This window comes from Artibeus jamaicensis, unplaced genomic scaffold (assembly GCF_021234435.1).
Source record: "Artibeus jamaicensis isolate MK-2021 breed Jamaican fruit bat unplaced genomic scaffold, CSHL_Jam_final contig_61, whole genome shotgun sequence".
NCBI classification, from domain to species: Eukaryota; Metazoa; Chordata; class Mammalia; order Chiroptera; family Phyllostomidae; genus Artibeus; species Artibeus jamaicensis.
In genome coordinates, this window is record NW_026521906.1 from 1,565,828 (window position 1) to 1,583,847 (window position 18,020).

At 36.7% G+C, this 18,020-nt stretch overlaps 1 protein-coding gene across 2 annotated transcripts in view; it reads left to right on the top strand.

The window, feature by feature from the left end:
* Positions 1-18,020, top strand: part of CNTNAP5 (contactin associated protein family member 5) — a 1,122,001-nt gene that overhangs the window by 240,094 nt on the left and 863,887 nt on the right. For both annotated transcript variants that reach the window (XM_053670714.1, XM_053670716.1), the window contains exon 2: positions 16,712-16,816. In XM_053670714.1, coding sequence (XP_053526689.1) covers positions 16,712-16,816 — 105 coding nt within the window. The remainder of the gene's footprint in view (positions 1-16,711; positions 16,817-18,020) is intronic.

Below are 18,020 nucleotides of genomic sequence, written 5' to 3' on the forward strand. Positions count from 1 at the left end.
CTGTAAGTAGGCATAGTGTGTGAGAGAATATAGTTAACAACAACAGTAATAAAGTTCTAGTAGACAGTGACTGTGCTAAGATCTGGGAGGGGTACTGTGTAGTATTTACAATTGTGTGGAACAATAATTATTTACAACAATACTGGAACACTAATCATATGACAGAATCTATGTGATCTGAATAACAAGAATAGGAAGTACACAACCTAGAGTAGTGTGCTGTTGGAACATAAGTGAAAGAAGGAAAATTACAAATACACTGTGAAAAAGTGAAGAAGGAAAACAAGTCAAATAATACAATTAAATAAATGAAATTTTAAAAAAGCATACAGAAAAAATGATGCAGACATTGGCCTGCAGTGTCCGTGTTATTATGGATGAAATGAGACATTCGCATGAACTACCAAGTCCAGCAGAGGAAAAGGGACAGCATGGCTTTTTCTCTCAAGGGGAGAGAAAGCCTTGGCCCTTGCTATGACTGGTCTTAATTGGGTTTCTTGGCACATTACATGATGGTCCTCATTTACTATGCACAGGTTGCTTTAGGTGGTTACCTTTTACAGACAACAAAGGAGCCAATGCCACTAATTACATCACAGAAGAGGAATATTTGCAAATGAAATGGCAAAAGTGGTTGAACTGGTTACACTAGTCCTTGGAAGGTTTAGCATGGATTTTAGGAAGTTATTTTGCAGTAAATGTTTGCCACAAATCCGAATGAGGGAGTTTTTAACAAAAAACAAGACTCAAAGTGTCCTAGGCACATTGCAGGCCTGATTCCCCATGGGAGAACCTATCTGTGGTCGTGGGTCCTGTGCATCTCTGAGTGGGAGATGGGCCCAGGCCACACAGAATGGTCTCCTTAAAAAAAAAAAACAAAACAGAAAAAATACTAATAAAATAAAAGAAGTAAAAGTAATGAAATAAGTAACACAAATAATGATTTGCGAGTTCTCTGGAATAGCAAAGTGAAATGTGTCTCAATTTCTCAGTTGTCAGGGTGTTCCCTCTTTAGATCCCTCTGTCCCTGATCCTTTCACAGCTTTAGGTCTTAGTGTCTCCCTTGGTGCAGGGGCAGGGGGAGAAGGAAAGAAAGAAAAATAGAGCCTCCTGCTGGCTCTAAAACAGCCAGGCAAGTTCTGCTGGTCTTTTTGGCTGATGCAGGCTGAGGGGTTGGGTTTTGCTTTTCTCCATTCCTATGGTTTTGGGAGGATGGGGGCCAGGTCTGGACTGCACTCTTCACAGTTGCCTAGTCTCCACCCCAGTTCCTCAGTTTGCTGCCAGGTTCTCAGTGCCCTTCTGCACCAGGCCTATGCCTTCAGTCTTCCAGCTGTTGTGTCCTTGAGGTGCACCAATTAGGGGTAACTCACACACCAGCTTCTCGCTCTTTGCTCTCATAGGTGCTAAGGACTCTTAAAGTCTCTTCAGGGTAGTTCAGCTCCCACACTGAGTTGAATCTTTCTGGGGACTTCTAACTCCCTGAGCCCTGCTGGTCTCTGTTGGGGGAGTATCTCCTCCTTCCTCTTAATGAGACATTCCCACCCTGTAGGTCAGGGGGTGCCATCTTTGCTGCAGTGGCTGGTGTAGGCAGGCACCTCTCTCATCGCTATCTTTTAAATCAGGCATTTTCCTTAAATTCCAATGAGCATATTAATGACACACAGAAATTTTATTTTTCCCATTAGAAACCTTAAGCCTAGACCCATTAAAAATGAAGAGGGTTATATTGGATTGATATACTTTAAGATCATGGTCTTGTGAGTAGCCAGGATTTTCTGAGTAATTGAGTACTACCCAATGCAGGATCATGATTAGCTATTGGAAGTTTAGCTCCACTGTAGTAAAATAAATAAATAACAATAAAAAAAACTACTGTGGAAGCCACAGCATTACAAGGAAATTCTCAACTCTTACAAGCACTGAACAGACAAAAGCACTATTTTTACAATTGTCCATTTGTCCCTTTTTCTTCATTTTATTATTCCATTTATAATTATTTAAAACAGTATACTAATTAAAATAAAATGACTCCATTTTTTAATTTTAAAAGATTTTCCTATATGTATTTCATTCATATCCCATTCTTTCATTTTTTTAACTTTGTGTAAAAACCGAGTAAATTTAAAACTGATTTAGCACTGTGCTCTGTGATAGTGTTGATGGGTGAGTGCGGGAAGGGTGGCACGAGGGTATATATAAGAAATGTTAAATTCAGGAAACCTTTTCAAGTAGGTAAGTTTCTTTTTCCAAAAAAATGGAATTTTCAATTTTTTTTGGAAAAAGAAACTTACCTACTTTTCCAAAAATTTCCAATTTTTTGGAAAAAGAAACTTACCTACTTTTTTCTTATCATTCTCTTTTAAAACCCTCCAAATTAACTTAGCCTTCAATATCTGCTTTGCATATTCTAGAAATTTCAAAGTATTTTCATTTATTGATTCGTACATTTTCTACCATGAAAAATTTAATGTGTTCTAGCTACTACAATTAAGTTATGAAGGAACATTCATAATCTTAAAGGTTAAATGTTTAGCAGTTTTGTGTTTAGATAGAGTGATGTTTTTGTGGGGCATGTCCCTAACCTCTGATTGAAGTTGATCCTAATAACAGGTCCCTTACTTTTTTTGACCATAGCTTCTTGGACCTCATTTTCTGAATGACTGGTCTGCCATCCTATCAATGACACCCTGGCCTTATGTTCAGCTTGAGTGTGTTATATGCTTTTAAGTCATTCTTTGTTCATTTATCATCATAAGCCAAATTTAAGGCTGTCATCCCCAGCAAGTCTTAGTGAAATAAACATATTGAAAGTCACCTTTTACAAAGGCTAGTTTAATGAGAGTAGAGCTCAGTGGTAAACTGAATACATAGTGTGATATTTGAAAAGCTTGAATTAAGATTAACTAGCGAGTGGGTAAGAGAGGGAAAAAAAGTGTAAATCTAAGGGATTGTTCTAAACAACAAAATGATAGGACTTGTATCCTTCGTCTTTTAACTCAAAACAAAAGTTTATTAAACATACACATAGTGTCAGATACTATATATAATGGTAAAAATGTATTAATCAACAAGATGATGTATATTCCCTAAATAATTAGTATAGTGTGGCACACACATGGGAAGTTTAAGAAGCATTTATTAAATTGGATGGTCATTGATAAATTAGATTTAATTTAAATAAATAAATAAATAAATGAAACCAGTTAACTTGAATGCAGTATTTCTAGCATGGGAATTTTTTTTTTAAAAATCACCTGAGGCAGGATAGGGGAAAAAGAAATAATCTGTATAAAAGCAATTTCAGAGCCACTGAGTTGGGTGGGACATCTTGTACAGATGTTCTTGAAAATCTAAGAAAGATGATGCGACTTCCGCCGAGGCATAGGTGGAAGCACTTCACCTTCTCACACAACCAAGTTTAAAAACAGCAAAGTTTTAGCAACAAAAATGCAGCCAAAGCACAGAAAACTAAACTACACAGAAGTCTGACAATAATGAACCCTTCAGCCAAACCGGAAAGAGGAGCAGAGCCAGCAGCAGAGCTGGGTCAGGCAGGAAAGATCCACTGGACTGACCTGGGCATGCCAGGAGCCATGGGCGGATCCCAGGTGTGGAGAAGCAGGTAGACCCACTGAGTGCAGACCGTGGTCACACATTCATGGGCAGATAAACTGGTGAAGGAGCTAGCAGTGGTGAGAAGGACTGCGCAGGCCCCAGCAGCACAAAGCTGCAGAGAAAACTGCCATTGTCCCTCTCTGACCCCACGCCCACATACAGCGTCACAAACAAGCCACCTGAATGGCCCAGCCATGGTGAACACCTAAGGTGCCTCTCCTCATACGTAACAGGCACGAACAGATCAAAACATGGCTCAAGAACAACTCAGAGCCCCAGAGCCAATAAATTTAAGCAATGAAGAAATAGCCAAACTTTCAGATGCACAGTTCAAAACACTGGTGATCAGGATGCTCACAAAACTGGCTGATTTTAGTCACAAATTAGAGGAACATATGGAAGCTAAACTTATTGAAATGAGGGGAAATACACAGGAAACCAATAGTAATGGAAAGAAAAATGGGACTCAATCAAAGGAGTGGACTAGAAGGAGGAAGAAAATGACCAAACAGAAAAGAATGAAGAAACAAGAATTCAAAAAAAAATGAGGCTTAGGAACCTTTAAGACATCTTTAAATGTTCCAACATCCAAATTATAGGGGTACCAGAAGGGGAAGAGGAACAGCCACCAGTGGAAAACTTATTTGAACAAATAATAAAGGAGAATTTCCCCAATCTGGCAAAGGAAATAGACTTCAAGGAAATCCAAGAAGCTCAGAGAATCCCAAAGAAGTTGGGCCCAAGAAGGAACACACCAAGGCACATCATCATTACATTAGCCAAGATTAAAATGAAGGAGAGAATCCTAGAAGCAGCAAGAGATAAGGGGATAGTCATTTATAAAGGAGTTCCCATCAGACTGTCAGCGGATTTCTCCAAAGAGACCTTACAGGCAAGAAGGGGCTGGAAAGAAGTATTCCAAGTCATGAAAACCAAAGACCTACATCCAAGATTGATCTATCCAGCAAAGCTTTCTTTTAGAATGGAAGGGCAGATAAAGTGCTTCTCATATAAGATCAAATTCAAGGAGTTCATCATCACCAAGCTCTTATTATATGAAATGTTAAAGGGACTTACCTACGAAAAAGAAGATAAAAAAGATGAACAGTGAAAGGACAGCAAACTCACAGTTACTAAGAACCACACCTAAAACAAAAGCAAACCAAGAGGACAGCTAGATCAGGAGCAGAACCATAGAAATGAAGATCACATGGAGGGTTAGAACAGGGGAATGGGAGAAGGAGAAGGGGGTAGAAGGTACAGAAAATAAGTAGCATAGATGGTAGGTAGAAAATAGATAGGGGGAGGGCAGGAATAGTATGGGAAATATAGAATCTAAATAACTTGAGACACGTGGTCACGACTAAAGGGGCGGAATGGTGGGGAGGGGGTGTGCAGGGTGGAGGAGAATGAAGGGGGAATAGAACAACTGTAATGGCATAATTAATAATATATTTAAAGAAAGAAAATTTAAGAAAAAAAAGAACTAAACTCATAAAAAGGGTTAAATAGGAGACTGGTTGTTGACTATCTACGATGCATTTCTGCAACCCTTTTGGGTATTTGAAGCATATTTTTAGAGAAACAATATACAAATTGTTAGAAGGACCTTGGTTCAAAGCCCAGGTTAGACACTGACTAGAGTATGAAATGGAAAAAGTGACTTGTGGGTTCCTCATCCATACAGCAGAGATACTAATCTCCTGTTGGCCAATCACAGTGCCTGCTGACAACCTGGAAAAAATGTTGCTCACTGCCTGTCACTGTGCTTGCTTATCAAGTTCAATTATGGTCTTGTCCTAGCAAGCCACTTAGAAGAGAAGGTCAGTTCCACCATATCACATCTTTCCTAAAATTTTAAATAGAAATGTTTGAAAGACCTGTAAATAATCCAAGCACTTTGTTAATTCCTAGACAGGACCAGCCTGCTTCTGGGTTCAGCTTTGCTCCTTTATCCCCACCATGTGACAGGAATGTGTCACAATTGCTTTTATTAATTTTAAAGCCTGACAAAAGTTCTGACACCTAGAATGTGCTCAGTTAAAGTCTGTTGATTGAACAAATGAACAATACTCCTGTCAATTATAGCTGAGGACTCTGAAATGCTGAAAGGTAAAATGAGAATGTGCTCTTAGTGAAGAGACAAAGAGCCATGACTCCTTGATCCCAAGCCAAATGATTTTTATGAATAATTATTCATAAATATATGGTGCTTTTATAAAAATATATAGGTTATGTACAACCCAGAGGACATGCTAGGCTTCTTGAGTTCAGGGTCTATGTCTGTGACTTTAATTCCATCTTCCCTCAGACAAAGAGCACAACCAGGTGATCAAAAGGCTAGCATTGCATTCAGCTGGAGATGGAGTCAGCACAAAGGGGTTTAACCTTTTCATGACTCAGAGAACCATATTTCTTGTTTTTTTCATTAGAATGTAATTTATCTTTTAGGGTTTCATGGTAGAAAATAGGGACAGGGTCAGAATTCAAGATCATATTAGAATTATTTAATTTGTGGTTTGCTAAACACAATTTTAAGAAGAAAAAAAATAGATGAAGCTAAAAGAATGAGCTCTGAGCACCATTGTAGGCACTTCACAAAATGCATGCTTTATGTCTTTTTAAAAAAGTAGGCCGTTAAGTATGCAATGCTAAGAGTAATTTTATCTCACATATAAATACAAGTTAGTCTTTTAAGCTCCAAATACCAATATACAGACAATTTATTGTGGTGATGATTATGCTTGTGATTTAACTTCAGAACCATAGTTAGCTTCATTATTATTTTAACAATAATAAGTAAAAATATATGTTGCCAACAATATGTTAAAGTATTATCATCTTTAAAGAGTTAATAATAATGTCTGAGAAGTTGTGTAAATATCATATTTACTCAGAATTCTTTTTTGTGCCTTTATTTTTTCAATTAAGGGGGAAGAAGACTTTTAAGATTTCACTATGAATATATATTGTAGAACAGATTATTCCCACTGATTCAAATTGAAAATATCAAATAACATGCTTGATTTAAATAAACATGTATTACTATGAAAACAATGTTTTTTTTTCTTTTTGTTTTTTATTCTTTCCTTTATTTTTAATTATATTTATTGGTGTGACATTGGTTAATAGGATCCTGTAGGTTTCAGGTGTATATTTCTGAGACAAGATCTATATACTGCACTGTGTGCACAGCATATTCAGTATGAAAGTACTATTGGTGACACCAATTATTGGGTAGGATTTGTGACGTAGAAACAAAATCCCAGAAATAAATTTGTTGAAATGGCTGCTTTCAATTGCATCAGATATTACAGACAATTAATATACTGCTTCCTGTTCTCGTTTTGTGCTTTATCCCTTAAAGTTAATATTTTATAATCGGTTCTCATTTCATCTTCAAAATCAATCTACAGTGCACATGGCAGAGATGACTTTCTCTGACAGATAACAATGGAAATAAAGCTTAGTGATTTTGAAGAGATTACCTGGAGTCACCAAAGCAAGAGAAAAAAATCAGTGTAGCATGTGAATCTCCTAGTTCCAATGCTCCTGAGACTTCCACTAGTTCACATTGTCCCAAATAATTAATTAAAAACAAACAAGGGGACACACGTGGCCCCTGTGCCGCCGCCATAGGAATAGGCCTGGGAGCCGGGGAGTCAGGTACAGGAGCCGGACACTCCAAGCCCCTGTGACGGTCCTGGGCAACAGAGGAGTCAGGAACGGGAGCTGAGAGATTCTCGGCCCCTGTGCTGATGGCATAGCTACCGGCCTGGGCAATAGAAGAGTCAGTTGAAAGAGCAGGGACACCGGAGGCCCCAGTGACGCTGCCATAGAGATGGGCCTGGACACCAGGGAGCCAGCTACGGGAGCTGGGACATTCTCGGCCCCTGTGCCACTGCCATAGCCATGGGACTGGACACCGGGGAGTCAGGTACGGAAGCCAGGACACTCCAAACCCCTGTGACGGCCCTGGGTGGCAGAGGAGCCAGCTACAGGAGCCTGGACATTCCCAGCACCTGTGCCGCTGCCCTAGTAACGGGCCTGGGCGCTTGAGGAGGCAGCTGCTAGAGCTGGGACATTCAGCAGTGGTAGGCGACCAGTGCAGGGACCAGCGCCAGGACCAGCGTGAGAGTAGGTGGAGACGAAGAACATGAAGAAACTTCAAGGAGTCTGCACCACTGAACTTCACAAGGATCATACCACAGAAGTTCACACCATAAAACCAGGGTTTTAGAACAGATCAATTTTAGAAGCAGAGACTAACAAGAAGACTCTCAAACAATGGGAAGACAAAGAAACAATCCCCAAATGAAAGAAAAAGCAGAAACTTCAGAAAGAATGTTAGATGAATAGACGCTAATCAACTATCAGGTAGTGAATTCAAAGCACTGGTTATTACGAAGTTCAGAGAGCTCACAGTGAACTACCAGAAACTACAGGGGAACTACAATGATCTCTCTGCAAACTACATCAACATCAAAAAGGAAATGGAAACTATCAGTAAGAGACAAGAGGAAATGAAGAATACAATTTCCGAATTGAATAACACAGTAGAAAGTTTCCAAAGTAGGATAGATGAAGCGGAGGATAGGATTAGTGAGTTGGAGGACAAGGTAGAAAGCATCTCACAGAAAGAGCAAGAAAATGAAAAGAGGCTCAGAAAGAATGAAGAGGGATTAAGAGAAATGCAAGACAATATGAAATGTAATAATAATGTAATAGGAATACTAGAAGGAGAAGAAGAAGAACAAGGGATAGAAAACGTCTTTGAACGAGTAATGAGAGAAAATTTCCCTAATTTGATAAGAGAAAAAGTCTCACAAATCCAGGAATCACAGAGAGTCCCAATCAAGAGGAACCCAAGGAGGCCCACTTCAAGACACATCATCATCAAAATGGCAAAATTCCAAGACAAAGAGAGAGAATCTCAAAGGCAGCAAGGGAGAAAAAAGAAATAACATACAAGGGAGCCCCAATAAGGTTAGCTACTAACTTCTCAATGGAAACACTCCAAGCAAGAAGAGAATGGCAAGAAATATTCCAAGTAATGAGAACCAGAGGCCTACAACCAAGGCTACTTTACCCAGCAAGGTTCTCAATCAAGATAGATGGCCAAATAAGGGACTTCCAAGAGAAAAGAAGACTAAAAGAATACGCCTCCACCAAACCAGCTCTACAAGAAATACTAAAAGGACGGCTTTAAGGAAAGGAAGGATAAGAGGGAGACAGAGAGCAACATAGGTACAAAAATGGCAATGAATAAGTACCTATCAATAATAACCTTAAATGTAAATGGATTAAATGCTCCAATCAAAAGACGCAGAATAGCTCAATGGATAAGAAAGCATGACCCACACATATGCTGCCTACAGGAGACCCAACCCAGGACAAAGGACGATCAGAGACTAAAAGTGAAAGGCTGGAAACAAGTTTACCAAGCAAACAGACAAGAAAAAAGAGCTGGGGTAGCAATTCTCATATCGGACAAAATAGACTTCAAAAAAAGGGCCATAAAGAGAGACCCAGAAGGTCACTTCATTATACTCAAGGGAAGAATCCACTAAGAAGACATTAACATTGTAAACACATATGCACCAAACATAGGGGCACCCAAATATATCAAGAAAATCTTAGAGGACTTCAAGAAAGATATTGACAGCAACACAATTATAGAAGGGGATTTGAACACCCCACTATCAAAAATGGACAGATCTTCCAAACAAATTATCAACTAAGATATTGTGGCATTAAACAACACCCTAGATGAAATGGACTTAACTGATATACATAGAGCCCTTCATCCCAAAGAATCTAAATACACATTCTTTTCAAATGTACATGGAACATTTTCAAAGATGGACCACATGATAGGACACAAAACAATCCTCAACAAATTCAAGAAAATTGAAATCATACCAAGCATCTGCTCTGACCACAAGGGACTGAAATTGGAAACCAACCCCAAAGAAAAAAACCCAAAGCACCCAAAATCATGGAGACTGAATGGTATGCTATTAAACAATGAAAGGATCAAAAATGAAATTAGGGAAGAAATCAAAACATTTCTGGAAACAAATGAAAATGATCTCACAACAAACCAAAACTTATGGGACACAGCCAAGGCAGTCCTGAGAGGGAAGTTTATAGCAATACAGGACTACCTAAAGAAGATAGAAACATTTCAAACAAACAACCTAACCCTACGCCTGCAAGAACTCGAGGAACAACAACAAAGACAGCCCAGAGAAAGCAGAAGGAAGGAAATAACCAAGATTAGAGCAGAACTTAATGATATAGAGACTAAAAGCACAATTCTAAGGATCAATGCATCCAGGAGTTTGTTCTTTGAGAAGATAAACAGAATAGACAAGCCTTTAAGTAGGCTCATCAAGAAAAGAAGAGAGAGGACACAAATAAACACAATCAGAAATGAAAGAGGAGAGATTACAACTGATACCACAGAAATAGAAGGGATTGTAAGAAATTACTATGAAGAACTGTATGCCAAGCAATTTGAAAACCTAGGGGAAATGGACACATTTTTAGAAAAATACAATCTTCCAAAACTCAGTGAAAAAGAAGCAGAAAATCTAAATACACCAATAACAGCAAAGGAAATTGAAGCAGTAATCAAAAAATTCCCATTACACAAAAGCCTGGGACCAGGTTTCACAGGAGAATTCTACAAAACATTTAAGGAAGAGCTAACCCCTATTCTCCGCAGACTATTTCAAAAAATCCAGAAGGATGGAAAACTCCCAAATTCTTTTTATGAAGCCAGCATCATCCTAATTCCAAAACCAGATAGAGACACAACAAAGAAAGAAAACTTCAGGCCAATATCTCTGATGAACATAGATGCTAAAATCCTCAACAAAATATTGGCAAATCTCATCCAACAATATATCAAAAAGATCATACACCAAAACCAAGTGGGATTCATCCCAGGTATGGAAGGATGGTTCACTTTTCGCAAATCAGTAAATGTAATACATCACATAAACAAAGCAAAGACAAAAATCACATGATCATATCAATAGATGTGGAAAAAGCTTTCGATAAGGTACAACATCCATTTATGATAAAAATACTCAGCAAAGTGGGAATACAGGGAGCATTTCCCAAAATAATAAAGGCCATATATGGGAGACCTACAGCCAATATCATACTCAATGGGAAAAAACTAAAAGCTTTTCCACTAAGATCAGGAACAAGAGAAGGATGTCCACTTTCACCACTTCTATTCAATATTGTAGTGGAAGTTTTAGCCTCAGCGATCAGGCAAGAAAAGGAAATAAAAGGCATCCAAATAGGAAAGGAGGAAGCAAAACTGTCACTGTATGCAGATGACATGATAGTGTACATGGAAAATCCTATAGACTCTACCCAAAAACTGCTCGAACTAATTAATGAATTTGGCAAAACAGCTGGTTACAAAGTCAATATCCAGATATCAAAGGCATTTTTGTATACTAACAATGAATCAGCAGAAGCGGAAATCAAGGAAAAAATCCCATTCGATATAGCAAAAAGAAAAATAAAATATCTGGGAATAAACGTAACTAAGGAGGAAAGAAACCTGTATGCAGAAAACTACACAGCCCTGAAGAAAGAAATCAAGGAAGACACAAACAAATGGAAACATATACCTTGTTCATGGTTTGGAAGAATTAACATCATCAAAATTTCCATACTACCCAAAGCAATATACACATTCAATGCAATACCTATTAAAGTACCAATGGCATATTTCACAGACAGAACAAACACTACAAAAATTTATATGGAACCATAAATGACCCAGAATAGCAGCTGCACTTTTGAAAAAGAAGATCAAAGTGGGAGGGATCACAATACCTGATAAACTGTATTACAAGGCCACTGTAATCAAAACCGCCTGGTACTGACATAAAAACAGGTACATAGACCAATGGAATAGAACAGAGAGCCCAGAAATCAACCCAACTCTCTACAGTCAATTAATATTTGACAAAGGAGGCAGTAACATAAAAGGGTGTAAAGATAGCCTCTTCAACAAATGGTGCTGGGAGAACTTGACAGCTATGTGCAAAAAAATGAAACTTGAGCACCAACTTACACCATTTACTAAAATAAATTAAAGATGGATAAAAGACTTAAATATAAGTCATGACACCTTTAAAGTCCTAGAGGAGAACATCAGCACGAAAATCTCAGATATTTCACGCAGCAACTTCTTTACTGATATGTCCCCTAGAGCAAGGAATATAAAGGAAAGAATAAACAAATGGGATCTCATCAAAATAAAAAGCTTCTGTGTGGCTAAAGAAAACAGTATTAAATTAGCAAGACAACCAATTGTATGGGAAAACATATTTACCAATGATACCTCAGACCAAGTTTTAATCTCCAAAATATACAAAGAACTTACATGACTCCACTCTAAGAAGACAACCAACCCAATTAAAAAATGGGAAAAGGACTTGAACAGACACTTTTCCAAGAAGGATATATAGAACATCCAGAGTCACATGAAGAGATGCTCAATATCGTTAGCTATCAGAGAGATGCAAATTAAAACCACAATGAGATACTACTTTAAACCAGTCAGGATGGCTATCATAAACAAAGCAACAAACAACAAATTTTGGAGAGGTTGTGGGGAAAAGGTGTACTTAGTCCACTGTTGGTGGTATTGCAGACTGGTACAACCATTATGGAAAACAGTATGGAATTTTCTCAGAAAAATAAAAATCGACCTGCTTTTTGACCCAGCAATTCCACTGCTGGGATTATATCCTAAGAATCCTAAAACATCAATATCAAAGAACCGATGCACCACAATGTTCATAGCAGCACAATTTACAATAGCCAAGAGTTGGAAGCAACCTAGGTGCCCATCAGTAAATGAATGGATCCAAAAATTGTGGTACATATACACAATGGAATTCTATGTTGCAGAGAGAAAGAAGGAGCTACTACCTTTTGCAACAACATGGATGGAACTGGAAAGCATTATGCTGAGTGAAATAGGCCAGGTGCTGAAAGACAAATACCATATGATCTCACCTTTAACAGGAAGCTAAACAACAAAACAAACAAGCAAGCAGAAAAAAAAGACAAACAAAGACACTGAAATAGAGAACAAGGGGATAGTGACCAGAGGGGAGAAGGAAGGGAAGTTAAGGGGAAAAAAGGGGAGGGATTTGGAGGAACAAATAGGAAGGACACAGGGACGAGAACTAAGGGGGGGGGGAGGAAATGGGAGGGAGGTGGGGAGCAAGGGGCAGGGGAGGCTGGGATGGGAAAAATAGACAAAAAACTGTACTTGTAAAATAACTAAATAAAATTAATAAAAAATAAAAAAAGAAAATTAACTAAATAAAATTAATTTAAAAAAAGCAAAAATCTAATTATTGTTCTTATTTATGCTACATCAATCACCTCTGCTTAAGAATAAGACAGATGTGCCCTGCCTAGTGTGGCTCAGTAGATTGAGCTCTGGTCCATAAACCAATGGTTTGTCAGTTCAATTCCTGGTCAAGGCACATGACTGAGTTGTGCGCCAGATCTCCAGTAGGGAACACATGAGAAGCCGCTACATATTCGTGTTTCTCTCCCACTTTTTCTCCTCTGTCTAAAAATAAATAAAAATAAAAAAATAACTTCAGATGTGTAAAAATAATGTACACTTTTGGATTTGGAATGGTGATATAGATACTCTATTAAATTCCCCATGACTAGGGGTGATTTAATTAGAGAACTGGTCTGTTCTTAATTTAGGTGACATCAAGTGTGTTTATGTGATTTGGAGATGACAGCGGGAACTACGTGTGGTTTCCTGGGAACAGGGGGGTCTTTCTAATTTCTGATTTGAAAATCTTCTGCTCTTATCAGTTAGGAGGAACAAGAGGGTCAAATTTTACACATAGGCTGTAGCAGCTTCTGTTCTGACACACAGGCTCCATGAGAAAGTCATCCAGAGGTATCTCCTGGATCCTTTTCTTAGCACAGATAGTTTTAGTGGATTTACTAATTTCCAAGATGGAAACATTGATACCACAAACTTAGATAAGGAAAGCACATTTGAGAAGAAGATGGTCAGTAGAAAAATTGCTGAGGTCCCAAGGCAGGTGAGCTTTGGAAGCTTATCTCTACCTGTCGCTGTGACTTGTGAATGAGAAGACTGCATAATGCCAAGTGAGACTGAAAAGATCTGGACATCTGGATAGCAAAGGTGCCTAATTCACTGGTTTGGATGTGACTTTGGTGAAACTCTTCTGAACTTTGTTATCAGTTTATTTATTTCTTTATATCTCTATATTTCTCAATAGTCTCTGAACTTCTTGAGTTATGAGATTTAATTTTACTCAAATCTATCCCCAATTCCTAACCAATGTCAAGCTTAAAATAGGTTCATATAAAAACTTAATTAAGCTAAGCCGATTAGGTCACTTCTAGTTCTACTTAGGGGAAAATAGGATAAGGAGTATAATACTAAGCCAAATGTCATCAGTGACATATAAAAAGCTATAAGAACCTAATAAAAATGGTAGCGCGGTTTTGTACACCGAGCATGCTTAAGAAATATATACATGCTATAATAACACAATATATCACCTTCAAAAGATCTTCATTTTGCTTATGGAACTGAGTGTCATAAGGGTTGTGAGTTATTGAGAAGTGGTGGAAGCAGTGTAATTTGAAACTAGAAGATAACTGTTACTACATATATGGATTGGTGAAGGCTTATCACACAGCTTCACACTGACCGGGATACTACATGGTGTCTTCTGTGTGCACCTCTGTGCCCATGTGCATAGAACTTTCTTATGGGGCTCAGTTCAATCAATTCTAGCTTTTTTGCATCATCTACAATTTTCTGATTATAAAACAGGCCTAAACAAAATACAAGATTTTTACTATGCTTAAATTGTTTCCTAATATATAAATAGTGTAAAAGGCTTGCATTTTCAAAGACATGCCTGGGAGCTGTATATGCATCTTTTTTCACCTGCATCATATGCCAGGAGATTACTGATCTATAGCTGTATTTCCCATTCTCAGAATGACTGTGTCTGCAGAGGTGTTTTGCTGTGATTTTTGTTATTTTTCTTTTCTGAGAATCTGGTTCTGTTCTGTGTTTGTCAAATACCTCAAAATATTTTTCAGATATTTGTGGTGGGGAATAAAACCCAGAATATGCTTTGCTAGTTTATTTTTAAAACACATTTAAGGAACAAAATAATTCTATGTTTCTTATTAATTTTCATGCAATTAGGTGAAATACTGCTCTTTAAGAATTTTACAGATAAGACACATTGAAATTAAGAACAAACTGACAGTAACCAGAGGGGAGGGGGCAATGTAGGGAAAAGGGGTAAGGGTCTTCAGGAACAACTAAATGTACACATGGACAAAACCAAGGGGGTTGGGATCAGGGGAGGGAAGTTGAGATGGCTGGGGTGAGGAGAGTGGGGGGGTAGAAAATAGAGACAACTGTAGTCGAACCACAATAAAAAATAAAGAACAAAATAAACTAACAAAACAGAAACAGACTGATGGGGGCCAGTGGAAAAGGGGGGTGGGGAACCGGATGAAAAGGTGAAGGGATTGGGAAATCCAGATTGGTAGTCACAAAATTGTTATGGAGATATAAAGTACAGTATAGGCTGTATAGTCAATAACATTATAATAACTATGTATAATGAACTGGAAATACCAGGGGGAACAGTTTGTAAATATACAATTATCTAACAAATATACTGCACACCTGAAACTAATACAAAAATTTGTAAATATAAACTATAATTAAAAAAAATTAAACAAAAAATGTAAGCTAAAAGAAAAAAGAATTTTACAGATAGGAAATCAGCCTCAAAATTTTATTTATTTTCTTTAAAAAATGTCACATCAAGTCTTTATGTGAGCCATTAATACCCTGAAATTTACCTTTAAACCAAATAACACATTTCTAATTTTTTTGACTGATGTTTTTCTAAAAGTTTCTTGCAATGCCCTGTAAGATTAATTGTAAACAAGATAAAAGAAATGGAAAAGAGTACCTGTACTGTTATGTAAATTCATTCTTCCTCTCTTTCTCCCTTCCTTCCTTCCTTCTTTCCTCCCTCTCTCCCTTCCTTCCTTCTTTCTTTCCTTTCTTCTTTCCTTCCTTCTCCCACCATTCCATTCTTTTAATATGACTTTATTAAAAGCCTATTATGTACCAGATATATTCCCAAGGTTCCACAAAGGTCATGTCATCTATAAGAAAATACAAACAAATAAATAAAATACTATAAGACTTGTACATGACAGATATGCTATGTGAAAAGCAGCATCCTCTGCATGTGATTGGATGGTTAGGGGATAACAGTCCATGTGGCAGAATATATCTATGTTCTTAAGTCCACACCTCTGCCCTTGGCCCTCACCATGTTCCATATATGGGCAGCATAAAAGACACCTTAGAAGGCATATTTACTTCATTTAGGGAAGACTAGAAGGGTACCTATTGAAGTGAATATCATATTCAATACTGCACAAGATGAGAAATATTCTCTATTACTTTGCAAAATAGAAATTAATTGTTAAAACTGGAGACTCATTTTTAAAAGACTTTCACACAATTGAGAGTGATATATTCTAAATCATTCTGTTTCTTTAGATACAAATATTACAAGAGTCCTTAGGACCTGAATATTAGAGAGTAGTTGAACAATGTTTTTCCCTTTAATAATCTTCCTTCTTACAGAATAATCTCAATAGCTGTTAACTCAAGGCTTTTCTCAAGCAGTTTATTCAAGGAATAGATGGGTAATTGGGCTTTTGAGTTAAACAAATACAGATGAGAATTCTGGACATACTATTTTCTAGTGTTGTGACCTTGAACAAAATAACATCACTGAACTTTAGTTTATCTAACTGTTAAGAAAACGTAACTTTTTTAAGGTTGTTGAGAGGACTGGATGAAACAACACATGAACATAAATAGTGCTTGCCTTGTTAAAGCAGGTGATTAATAAATGATGGTGGGTAACTAAATACTTCTTATCTTTATGCACTATCTCTCACTGATAAAATTTGCTCTCTTTCTGTCCTGTTGCTTCAGACAACTGTGATGACCCATTAGCATCCCTGCTTTCTCCAATGGCTTTTTCCAGTTCCTCAGACCTCACTGGTACTCACATCCCAGCTCAACTCAACAGAAGGCTTGGTGAGTAGGGTGAAGGAATTTCTAAAGCACTGTGTAGAGTTGGCACACCATGGGTAAATGGAAGAAAGTGCACCTCTGTACACTGAGATAAAGTACTTCCTCCTTCAGAGGAAGAATGCAGATAGGGGCTAACAGTGAAACAAACATGTCTCTCAGCACAAAATGGATATTCAAATTATGCTGATTCTTGTTACTCCAACACACATTATTCTTCCTTGATTATCATAAGAGGCCTTTGAGAAGTATTTTAAAAAGCATTTGATTTATTTTAATATATGTTACATAAACAGCTACCAAAATATATTTATAAAAAGTATAAATAAAATCTACAAAGGTTTTCCCTTGATAATTTTAATTTTTACAGTAAAATAAATGTTGATGATTTTTTTAATGTGAAATACTATTGAGTAAAAGAAAGAAAATGCAGAAATATGCAATCCTATCCACTAGAGATACTCATGATTAAATCTTGGATGTGTATCTTTACAGTGTGTGATAGAAATAAGAGCAGACACCCCCTAGCTAATCTCTTGAGTAAAATTTCTCTGAAAAATATAATGCTAGATATCTATATAGATGTAGTTTAAATCAAATTTTAATGTTGGTTTTTATTTTTATATTTATATATTTATAATTATATAGTTACTTGTTTTAATTTTTAAAGATTAAATATCTGATAGTTGTATATCTAATAAATGTCAGAAACTTTTTCAATTTGAGAAAAAGTTTTGTATGTAACTTTAATAGATACACTACTCTATTAGAGTTCCAATTAATTGATTTAAGCTATATTTTCCTTTTCATAAATAAAACTAATCACATTAGTAAGTTTTTTCAATGTTGAGCTATCTTTGCATTCTGGAATGTTTTAATTGGTTATTGCATTATTAATATTCTTTTCATAATCTGCAAAATTATTTAATTTGTTTACATTTTAATTTATAATTTTGAATATTAATTGTACATTTGATTTGTACTTTCATTTTTATATTTGTTTATTGTTTCATGCCATGTTTCACAGATTTTATTTTTATTTAATTTATTTTATTTATTTAATTTTTATTTATTTTATTTAAATAAATAAAATAAATTTTATTTATTTTTATTTAAAACTAAAATTTTATTTTAGTAATTTAAATGTTAGCAAGTGCTATTGCTTTGTTGAGGAAGGAGTTTAAGAATATTATTCTAAAAAAAGAATGGC